At 45.9% G+C, this 11632-nt stretch overlaps 1 protein-coding gene across 1 annotated transcript; it reads left to right on the top strand.

Annotated features, from left to right (window-relative positions):
• The first annotated feature begins 5250 nt into the window (after window positions 1-5250).
• On the top strand, window positions 5251-8154 carry LOC142590235 (uncharacterized). Its single transcript, XM_075702163.1, has one exon. It carries the CDS (start codon window positions 5406-5408, stop codon window positions 7413-7415), a length of 2010 nt encoding a protein of 669 aa, XP_075558278.1. The 5' UTR covers window positions 5251-5405; the 3' UTR covers window positions 7416-8154.
• The last annotated feature ends 3478 nt before the right edge of the window (window positions 8155-11632 follow it).

Raw genomic sequence — 11632 nt, 5'->3', positions numbered from 1 at the left:
CTTAACACAGTATGTGGGCACGGCAACACTGTAAGACAAATAATAATAATAATATTTGGGGTTTTGCGTGCCAAAACCACTTTCTAATTATGAGGCACGCCGTAGTGGAAGACTCCGGAAATTTTGACCACCTGGGGTTCTTAACGTGCGCCTAAATCTACGCACACGGGTGTTTTCGCATTTCGCCCCCATCGAAATGCGGCCGCCGTGGCCGGGATTCGATCCCGCGACCTCGTGCTCAGCAGCCCAACACCATAGCCACTGAGCAACCACGGCGGGTACTGTAAGACAAAGGTCGTCACTATGGAGGCAGTATTTTGTATGACTAACCTGCACAAAGAGCGGTATGTTGGGTGACATAGTCGCGGCTGTGTTGCCGTGCCCATACATTCCTCCGCCGCGCCAAAACGTACCTGAAGTCAACAATGGGACAAACGCGGTTAATTCACATAGCGGTTCTCCACGGGCACAAAGGGCTCGCCCGCAAAATAAATCTCAGTGATATCGCGGACGAGCTTATTCAGAGATGAACTGTGCGTAGAAACACATTCTCAGTTGTGCGGTAGCGTTTGTGTAAAAGAACAGTTAACTTCATCACAGTATAATGCGCCAGTTAAATTTATTCAAGCTGTCACAGCACCTGACCTTATTTTATACCCTCCCATAATATCTGCATTTTGCCACTTCATTATTACAACCTCTGCCCTTTGAGTACTGTTGTTGCCTTTTTGTATTATATAAAGTTTGGTTTACTCTTTTTGCTCATTTACTCTTTTTGAAAGGCGAATAGTTTATGATCTGTCTTTAGATTTTATATCGTTAGCTTATTGTGGAAATGTTTGTAGTGCCCGGTGTTTCTTATAAGCGAAGAGTTTAAAATCTCTTTTAATTTTTGCATGGTTAGCTTATTATGGAAACGTTTGTATAATCAGTGGTTCTTACAAACGAAAGGTTTGTAATGAGTTTGTAATATTTGAATTGTTAGGAATTGTTAGGTTGTTGAGGGAATGTTCGTGTTGCCCAGCTTCCTTCTCTCACTGACTATAAGGGCATTATGAACGTCTACCAAGAGCCTACGTGATTTTCAGTTTCTTTCTTCATTTATTTATTTAGTATCTCAAGAACCACGCGGTCATTCTTCTTAGCATATTCGCTCGACTTTAGCAACAAATAAAACTGATGTTTACATATATTACCTTTCTGTCATATCTCTTGCCAAGGAGCATGCGCGGGGGGGGGGGGGGGCGAATGAAAACAAAGAGAGGGTGCGAATTGGGCCCCAGCGTCCCCCCCTCCCCATGGCAGATTGAGAACTCGGCGTCTATGCCATCTGCGATCACGTCCAGTGACCTGCTCCATGTCAGCAGGCTAAAAGCCTACCACCTTCTCTCTGCTCAACATCTCTAGTTTACGCAGTGCTCACTCTCTCCCTTTTTCCCCTTTCTATTCTCCTTTCCCCCACGCCCATTGTAGGGTAGCAAACCGGGTGCTTTTCTGGTTGACCTCCCTGCCTTTCCTGTCCTTGCTTTCTCTCTCTATATATATAGCTTAACAGGGACTGTGCTCCTTCCTCTTGGAGCCAAGCTACGCGTCTGCTGAAGGCGAAAGGAAAGAGTCGTCGCTGGGAAAAGCCGACGAAGAGGATAGTGTGGTTCTGCTATGATAGCTGTCCGCCATTTTGTTGAGGGCCTTGCATCTCAGTGTAAGTATATACCCTGTACGTAGATATAGCCCGTCTTTTCTTTACGTATCAATATTGTGTTGCTGCGCAAAATTATGTACATTTTCGGCAGGAGTCATTGATGCGCCGCTTGGCACCACACCTTGTCCGTGATCATTTTAATGTAAAAATAAAAATGAAATAGGCTTTAAACAAGTTCTTAAGAGTATTGAAACATAGTGTTAGTCAATAAATTTTGGAATGTTCATCAACAAATTCATTTGTGTGTTAAGGCATTGTGAAAATCGCTACTGGTTTCGGTTATTTTTCTTCACTATTTGTTCAAGCGAGTTGAATATTATGCCGTAGCTTATCGCACAATTAGCCGAACTAATTAAACTTAGACTTTCAAGTGGTGTCCATTCTTCTTAGAGAAATGCTTCAAGCCTACGCGGATGCGGCAGCAACTTTAGGGAGAGGGATGTGAAAAAGAAAACTGAAAGCACAAAATTGTATTCTCTCAGTGCACGTTTCTTTTTGATGTTATTTTGACACCTTAAGTGGCTCAACTCTCGTGTTCACAGTCTTTTACGTGTCTTTCTATAGCATTAGGTGGGTTCCCTGCAAATTTGCATTGACAATCAATCATATCGGATTCCATTCTGACGAAAAAGAAAACTAAGTTGCCTACGCTTTACATGCACCACGCTTAACGCCCTATACGTCATACAACAGCAGTAGACAGCGTCCCAATCAGCTCATATTGCGAAACAATAATGCTTAAATCGTCGACTGAAACATTGAGACCGTCATGATGAAGTTGACTAAAGGAATAATAAAGATCGCGCGTTCCGTGTGACAATATGATTTCACATGAGTGTTACCCTTGCTAGTCACCAATTTCTGGTTAATGACAAAGAAAGCTTCTAGTGGGCCGTGCATCATGGTCTTTCTGAAACCCAATAGACCAACATATTCAAATTTACATTCGAGCCGAGTTTAAATTTTTGAGTTCCATCACTGCACATCGCAATAATTATGTGCGATTCAAAAGTGAGATGAAGTGGCTGCAGAGGGTACAGGAGTGTTCTGATATGTGCTTTTGCCATATGTATTGCCACAAAACTACTTGGAAAGCCTTGCACGGTCGTTCATATCACACTTTAAAGCACGAAGGTGGTGATCAAGGGATCTACCTTCCCTTTATTTTTTAAGCAGCACCTTCAGCCGAGAACCTGCTGCCACTCTAAAAGCTGCCTCTTGCAAATAATCTTGAGCTTCTTTGTAACATTTTAGGTGGATGCGCGCGAATCCCGCACCTCAACAAATGAAGTTACTTGAAATACAGACAGAAGGCCATCTACAAGGTATATTTACAGTGTTAGGGCAAGTAGGATCAAAATGGCGATCGACAGAGATGGGCACCACTTCGTCTTACTCCTCTTCGCTGCAGCCATGCTAAGGCGGTATTTATCTGCGGCGGTCCCGTATATCGTCCTTCCTAAAGAGTAAGCATGGCGTTGTGCCACTTTTCGTGACAGTTGCCAGCCTGATCTCCCCCTGTTTTCCTCACCGTCTATTGTATATGTGTGTTTGCGCATGGAATAATCGAATAATAATCGGCGCATGTTTGGCTAGTAATGGAATAAAATTAAATTAAATGTTTTTTTTCTCTCTCAGAGTAGCCAGGAAGAGGGGACGCAGGGAAAAAAAAAAACAAGAAGCTGCACGGCGCAGCTTGAAGGCGGCCAAACGCCAGTTGGCCACGTGACAGTATTTTTCACAATAACCCAGAACTTGGCTTCTTACAGGCTCAAGGGCTAATGGATCGAACCGAAATGGGCCGAGTACGGGCCAGGTTTGAAATCCCGGGCCGGGCTGGGGCCGGGCTGGGTCCGGGCCCGAAGGAACTGAAGAAACACACGTACAGTGCTTTAGTGTGTGTCTCAACGTATGTCCGTTCTGTCTCACTTTTGAGCACCAAACAGTACAAACCATATGGTAAATGCGTTTTAAGGAAGTCCCATGTCATTTTTCATTGCCGAGTTAAACTAAACTTAATAGTTTCGTTTCCTGATTTTTGCAATTTTTCGAAATTTTTTTCTTCAAAAAAAAAAAAAATGTCGCGCTATATATATAATCGCGGTTTCACCCGAAAAGCTAAGCGCTGATTGCGATTGCTCACCATTTAACAGCTGTACGAAGTAAGGCCTGGTGGTTTTACCGTTTGTATAAACTGCGGTAAACATTCGCTTGCTAACTGAATAACAAGCATGGTGTCACGTTCGCACAGGCAAACACGAACAGACCTCACTCGATGGCTGCGGACGCGCGCTGTCAGAACAGTGGCGCGAAGAGCCGCAACCGCGGCTAGCGAACGATTCGTGCGGAGTCTAGCTTCGACACCTCTTCGAAACTTGAGATTACGTGACCACCAACAATTTCTTCAAAATGTAACATATCTGCTGTTTTCGCTCCTGCCAGAAAACCTTTTCTTTATTAAATCATCGGGTTTTACGTGCCAAAACCGCAATGTTATTATGAGGCACGCCGTAGTGGGGGTGACTCCGGAAATTTGGACTACCCTTAACGTGCACCTAAATCTAAGTACACGGGTATTTTCGCATTTCGCCACCTTGAAATGCGGCCGCCGCGTGGCCGGGATGCGATCCCGCGACCTCGTTCTTAGCAGCCCAACGCCATAGCCACTAAGCAACCTGCCAGAAAACATGTTATGGTGTAATTCTTATTTAGAAATAACCTGAAAATTAAATGGACAGCGTCAGACGTGACACATGCCTTCTGGAAAAAATACTCTGCCTCACACCCCCCACAAACACACATTAGACAGTAAGAGAGGGCAAGTGATACCATGCCCCCTTCCCCCCCCCCCACCCGGTAAGTACGCCTGTGTGATTACTGTGTCAATAAACAAAAAAAAAGAACCTGAGGAATTTTGTCTCGCTACTTCTTTAAATTATTTACGGCGCTCTGACGCTTGTCACTATTCCTTCTAAAATTTAGAGCTTTACTACCTTTATCTAAGATAAAAAAATATTCATTGTTAAAAATAGTATGTCAATGCTCCTTAAAACTCTTATCACCCAATTTTGTATCAGTGAGTCCTATTTAGACCAAGCTATTTGTTTTCCGCTAGAGATCGAAATAGCACATTGCGCTTGAAATCTTTTTCGAATCATCATTTGAGCCCGTCGACAAGAGTCACAAGTAGGTTTGTAGGTGCGCTTCCAATGTTTTATTCAATTTTGCAGTCAACCGTACTGTCACCGAGAGCTTTGAAGTAGCGCTGGCTATTAGACAATGAGACCAAATTTACGTCGCACAAGATACTCACAGGTAAACACCGGTAGCTCCGTACTTGCCTGCAAACTTCGAAAAAGCTACGTTTCCGTCTCGGCTGCTTACGTGGACTCTGGTCTGTTCTGTTGGTTTTGCTCCCATATTTTTAAAATGGGTTGGGAGGCAAGGTTAACGCTTGAAAGGAAACGAAACCGAAATCAAATCATTTTTAGCCCCGACCAGTGCGGCACCATGCGGTCAACATCGCGCAGTCAGACCAGTCACGTGACTCCAAATTGTAACTTGCAACGCCCGCGACAGAAGCCGCCGTTTACAAAAAGTTGCTGCCGCGTGTTGACTCGTAAACAAGTGACAACCGTTCGCGATGTTTGCGGATTTCACAGTGCCTGCCGTCTGCATTCCGTGTGAGGATTAGCGTCCTGCCATGAGCCCGCCAAGACCAGGCGCCGGCGAAGGTTGCATCTTGCTGCGGAGCGACATCGTCTTCAAAGCCCTGCAACGGAAAGATTCGGTGCTGTTCGACAAGCTGGTGCGACATGGCTCGCTTTCCGGCTTCGTGCTGCCCGACTCGGACGACGACATGACCCTGTTGCACCTCGTCGTCAGCGTGGACGAGTTCTCGTTGGAGTTTCTCGACAAGCTGCTGAACAGCGGGGCCGACCCGAACGCGGCGAACGCGGACGGTGTAACCGCCCTGCACATCGCCGCGGCGTCGGGCAACGTGCACGCCCTGGAACGGCTCGTCGAGCGTGGTGGCGATCCTTCGCGTCGCGACCCCACCGGTAAGGACGTGTTCGACATCCTCGTCGAGAGCGAGCACTGGGACTGCCTCAGGAGAGTGAGGGAGCTGCTCGGCCCCACCGCCGAAGACCGCGACGATCCGGAGGGGGCTACTCAGGTGAACGGGTCGCCGCATCCCGCGCAGGACTCGAACACTTCCATTATATCCAACGTTGCGGGTGCCGGCGATGATGTGGACGTTTCGCCGCGCCTCTCTACTCCGTCCGACGGAAGCAGCGATACTGAGTGCCTTCTGAACACAGCTTACGTGTTCCCGCACCCTTACCTGTCCCCCGTGTACGTCGACGACAAGCGGGCCCGAGCCAGAAGACGTCAGCGAGGCAGCGACGGCTCTGGTAGTGCAGCAGACGGCTGCGAGGCCAGCCATACGGACGAGTCGGCGTGGCCGCGGACGTCCGAATCTTCCTTTGATGGCGACAGCAGGAGCTACGACGACGCCGACGTCGGCCCCACCGGTTCCTCTTGGGCGTCTTCGAACATGTCGCAGGAGCTGTTGCGACTTAGCGACGAGGAACTGCGAGAGCAGCTCGCCGCCTACTGCGGTCACGACGTCGGGCCGGTGCTCGACTCTAACCGCAACGTCCACCGACACGCGCTGGCCCACTACCGTCTCGGCGCCCGTGCGCGCGTCAAGCTCGCGTCGACCGACTCGTCGTACGGTTCCGCGACGAAAGGAAACAAGGCCGTCTTAGTGCAGACTTGCGACTTCTGCGAGGTGTTCCACAGGGACCCCGAGTCCGGCGTCGTGCTCAAGGAAGAGCACTACCACTCGTCCTCGGAGGCCGATTCGAGCGCCACCACAGGAGTGAGCAGCAGCGGTCCCGAGAACGACACTGTTGACGTGCCGCCGGAACTCGGGTGCCTCACGAACGAACAGATACTCGCGAAGCTGAGGAGCCTGGGCGACGCGCCTGGACCGGTGACCGACGGTACGCGGTTGGTATACTTGAACCGGCTCGCCAGGCTGCACTTGGGCCTGGTGACCCTCCACAAGTCCCGCGACGTCTTGTCGCCGGACGTCCACACTCTGGTGCTCAACGCGGGTAACTTGGATGCCTACAGGGACTTGGAGGTCGCCATGATGAGCGACTTCGACACTCCCCGTCCCAACAGCTACTGGAGAGAGGGCAACACGAAGGGTTCCTTCACGTATCTCCTCCTGGACACCAGGGTAACCCGAAACCTGCCTCTGAGGGCCCCCGGCTTGACACTGGCAGAGCGCATGTCAGACTTCCTGAAGGCAGTCTTTTACGTCGGTAAGGGCAAGAGGTCTAGGCCGTTCAGTCACCTCTGCGAGGCATTGCTCGTCCGTAAGGGTCTGGACAAGTCATTGCAGAAGAAGGAGGCTGAGAAGACCCGCAAGATCCTGCAGATCTGGGACTCCAGGCACGGCGTGGTCTCGCTGCACGTCTTCCAGAACACATTAGCTGTCGAAGCGTACACGAGGGAAGCGTGCATGATCGACGCAATTGGCCTACGTCGGCTGACAAATCAAAAGAAAGGAGACGTGTACGGCGTCGTTCAATCGTGGCACGAGAAGAAGCGGCGAAAGCTAGGAGCGTACCTTGTGTACAAGGCACTGAACATATTCCTTAGCGAAGGTGAGCGGCATCTGGGCCCACTGGACCTGTGATGCGTACTTTTCGGCAATCAGCTGGGGTTCAGATGCAGGCTCCAGTACCAAGCTGAGAACACCAGTGCCTTTTAAATTCTCATGTAACTGTTGAAAACAACGACATAACTTTGTGTAGGATGTGATTGTGTGCAACAACACGAAGCAAGCTGCTGTCTTGGCATAGTTTTTTTTTTTTTCTTGTTGCTTTGCGATTTTACCCCGGCATAGTTGTGAAGAAATATACTTAAGCTTTATAATTGTTTTAGATTTTTATACTGATTTTAACATGGTTTGCTACTAGAATGTGCAAATTCTGGCTGTTGTAGTCACATCAGCGCAAAATATCTTCTTCATGCCGTCCATTGTACAGTTTTTTTATCGCTGTTGTGGGATTTTTGAAACCCATAGATGTGCACGCTTTAATGTGATCATCCTACCATGAACGTTTCATGGCTGTTTCTGCAAGTAAGTTGCCATCAAGTATTTTACTGTGGCCAACACACATTAAAGATTCATTTTACATGTTACCGGTTCATTGTATTGCTAAGTACGAGTTACAGCACTAGATTCGTTTAGTCTCAAGCTTGGCAGGTAAAAGTACTGATCAAATTAGCTGCTAGTCGTTTGTAGTGTCTCCCAGGAGCTGCTGTGAGAGTTACGCATTTTCTGCATTGTTTCGCTTTTATTTAATGACCAAGACACAAAGCTTGTGCTTTGCACGGTGATTGTACATTAAAGAATTTCATTTTATATGTTACCGGTTCATTGTATTGCTAAATACGAGTTGCAGCGCCAACCTTAATATAGAGTTAGTAAATTTCGAAACCATTTTGAAGTCAAATGCGTATCAAACAGTGGTTGCACAGTGTCTGCTTTCAAATGAGTTCATAATGGAAATCTAAGATTTATGCAATTACAGCAACTAGTCTACACCAAGCAATCTCCGATTTAACATCAAGAAAACTTCCATTTGTTTCATGTCTGCTGAAAGTCTGCACAGATATACAGGAGTATTTGTGACACTAAAATAACGGCTATCCATTTGGGGGACTCAATAGAATACTTGGCTCAATACTTGGCACAATACTTCGCTCATCATTTGAAATCTTTGAATGTTCGCACACCTACTCTGAATGTTTTAATACTTGTCCTCAATGAATGAGGCGAGACCCTAAAGACATTGTTTCCTGCAAAATTACTGGAAGGAAACTTGGTGCTAGTGTCTATGGGTAACCATAACTGTGGCACTTATTTTATATTTTATTTTATAAATTCTGCAACAACCGTGCGGTAATATTAGCAGGGTGGTACAGGCTTAATACAATGGCATATGCTGAAAATGCACAGACTAATAAAAAACTATTATATGGATAAGTACAAAGCATACAGGTTGGGCACACACAATGTTGCAGCAAAGAATAAACACTAACCAGAATGGGAATAAAGGGTAGTATTACATGGATTTGCCTTAACATCATCCTTCTGGCTTCAAATTAATTTTGTGGCTTTATGAATTATGAGAATTTTCAACAAACAATTCACAATCAATATGCATGAGCACAGAGACTTGTTGCCTTGCTATGTTTAGAAAACCATGGTTTCTTGGAAATTTAGAAAGATAAAACATAATAAGGCACTTGGGAATGTCTGAAGCCGCAAGTGTGAATGCTACGCAAATTCATTTCCTACCTGCCGTTCCCCCAGCAGCTGAATGACCGCCGGCACCAGATCTTGTAGCACGTAACTCTATAGTTAGCGGGACATTCATACGGAATACTAAGTTCAACTGTATTAGTAAATTGTGATTATATAATAGCAAAACAGCAGATAGTAGGCAAGAGGAGGCTTTGTTAAGCAGAAAATACAAAATTTGGGGAGGGGGCACCTTTGTTGCTTGGGAGAACTTGCCATATTTTTTTTTCTTGATGCTTTACTTCCAATTACAGTTGAGCCTTCAGAGATTGTTTTCATGAAGTATACTCGTATGTTATCTATATGCCATTGCCTTCTTCCTGGTCTAAAGCCTTATATTTGTTCATAAAAAAGAAGCTGCCTCTCCTCAATGCCTTTCAACCCTTCTATGTTCAGCGGGACATATCAGCTTCACTTTTCATGGCACCTTCATTTCGTGATAACGGTAAAATATAACAACTACAACCGACCTTTTCTGCGCATCTTCCCTTGCAGACTTCATCAGAAAGCTTTTCTTTTTCTTTTTAGTTTTAGATTTATCAACAAGGTGGAAAGGTTGCTACGATTGTTTACTTCCTTTATTGCTGTGTTTCCCTATTTCTTTCAACTTCCTTCAAACCACCACCATGATAAATGTGGACTCTGGAGCAAAATACTTGTAAGACATATTTTCGTGGAAGTAGTGTGCTTTTATGATTTTTGGCGAGGCTAGGCATCTGAATTTGCCAGGCCCACACCCACTAATAATACATTGTCCATTTATCAGCCTCACACACACACATCATAGCGCTGCTTATGAGAAATACAGAGCCTTCGATGCTTCCTGTAGAGCACCTGATTTCTGAGAACTGTTGTGATAATGGGAATCTTTAAAAGATGATGCTGGTGTAAAGGGTGTCCATGTTCAGTAAACATGATAGAAACATGCTACAAGGCATGCAAGTGCTGCGACGTTGCACTATACCCACAAGATTGGCTTGCATTACAAACTACATTACGAGCCTCGCAAGAGCACATGTTGCGCACTGGTACGAGGATCATATAGGACAGGCCGCCATTGGAATATGAACCTGGCAACGTTTAACGCTAGAACGTTATCTAGTGAGGCGAGTCTAGCAGTGCTATTGGAGGAATTAGAGGGCAGTAAATGGGATATAATAGGGCTCAGTGAAGTTAGGAGGCCAAAAGAAGCATATACAGTGCTAAAAAGCGGGCACGTCCTGTGCTACCGGGGCTTAGCGGAGAGAGGAGAACTAGGAGTTCTGCTAGGAGAACTAGGATCTGGAAAATAGAGGAATTCCAGATCAAGCTACAGAACAGGTATTTGGCTTTAACTCAGGAAGAGGACCTTAGTGTTCAAGCAATGAACAACAATCTTGTGGGCATCATAGAAGTCGGTGGTAACTCCGTTAGACAGGATACCAGTAAGCTATCGCAGGAGACGAAAGATCTGATCAAGAAACGCCAATGTATGAAAGCCTCCAACCCTACAGCTAGAATAGAACTGGCAGAACTTTGGAAGTTAATCAACAAGCGTAAGACAGCTGACATAAGGAAGTATAATATGGATAGAATTGAACGTGCTCTCAGGAACGAAGGAAGCCTAAAAGCAGGAATTGGCAAGAATCAGATGTATGCATTAAGAGACAAAGCCGGCAATATCATTACTAACATGGATGAGATAGTTCAAGCGGCTGAAGAGTTCTATAGAGATTTATACAGTACCAGTGGCACCTACGATGATAATGGAAGAGAGAATAGTCTAGAGGAATTCAAAATCCCACAGGTAACGCCGAAAGAAGTAAAGAAAGCCTTGGGAGCTATGCAAAAGGGGAAGGCAGCTGGGGAGGATCAGGTAACAGCAGATTTGTTCAAGGATGGTAGGCAGATTGTCCGAGAGAAACTGGCCACCCTGTATACGCAATGCCTCATGACCTCGAGTGTACCGGAATCTTAGAAGAACGCTTACATTATCCTAATCCATAAAAAGGGGGACGCCAAAGACTCGAAAAATTATAGACCGATCAGCTTACTGTCAGTTGCCTACAAACTATTTACTAAGGTAATCGCAAATAGAATCAGGCACACCTTAGACTTCTGTCAAGCAAAGGACCAGGCAGGATTCCGTAAAGGCTACTCAACAATAGACCATATTCACACTATGAATCAAATGATAGAGAAATGTGCTGAATATAAGCAACCCTTATATGTAGCTTTCATTGATTACGAGAAAGCGTTTGATTTTGTAGAAACCTCAGCAGTCATGGAGGCATTACAGAATCAGGGTGTAGACGAGCCGTATGTAAAAATACTGAAAGATATCTATAGCGGCTCCGCAGCCACCTTAGTCCTCCATAAAGAAAGCAACAAAATCCCAAAAAAGAAAGGCGTCAGGCAGGGAGATACGATTTCTCCAATGCTGTTCACAGCATGTTTACAGGAGGTATTCAGAGACCTGGATTGGGAAGAATTGGGGATAAGAGGTAATGGAGAATACCTTAGTAACTTGCGATTCGCTGATGATATTGCCTTGCTTAGTAACT

Source organism: Dermacentor variabilis, chromosome 8, assembly GCF_050947875.1.
Source record: "Dermacentor variabilis isolate Ectoservices chromosome 8, ASM5094787v1, whole genome shotgun sequence".
NCBI lineage: Eukaryota > Metazoa > Arthropoda > Arachnida > Ixodida > Ixodidae > Dermacentor > Dermacentor variabilis.
Note: the sequence above shows the minus strand (reverse complement) of the source record. Positions and strands in the feature narration are given on the sequence as shown.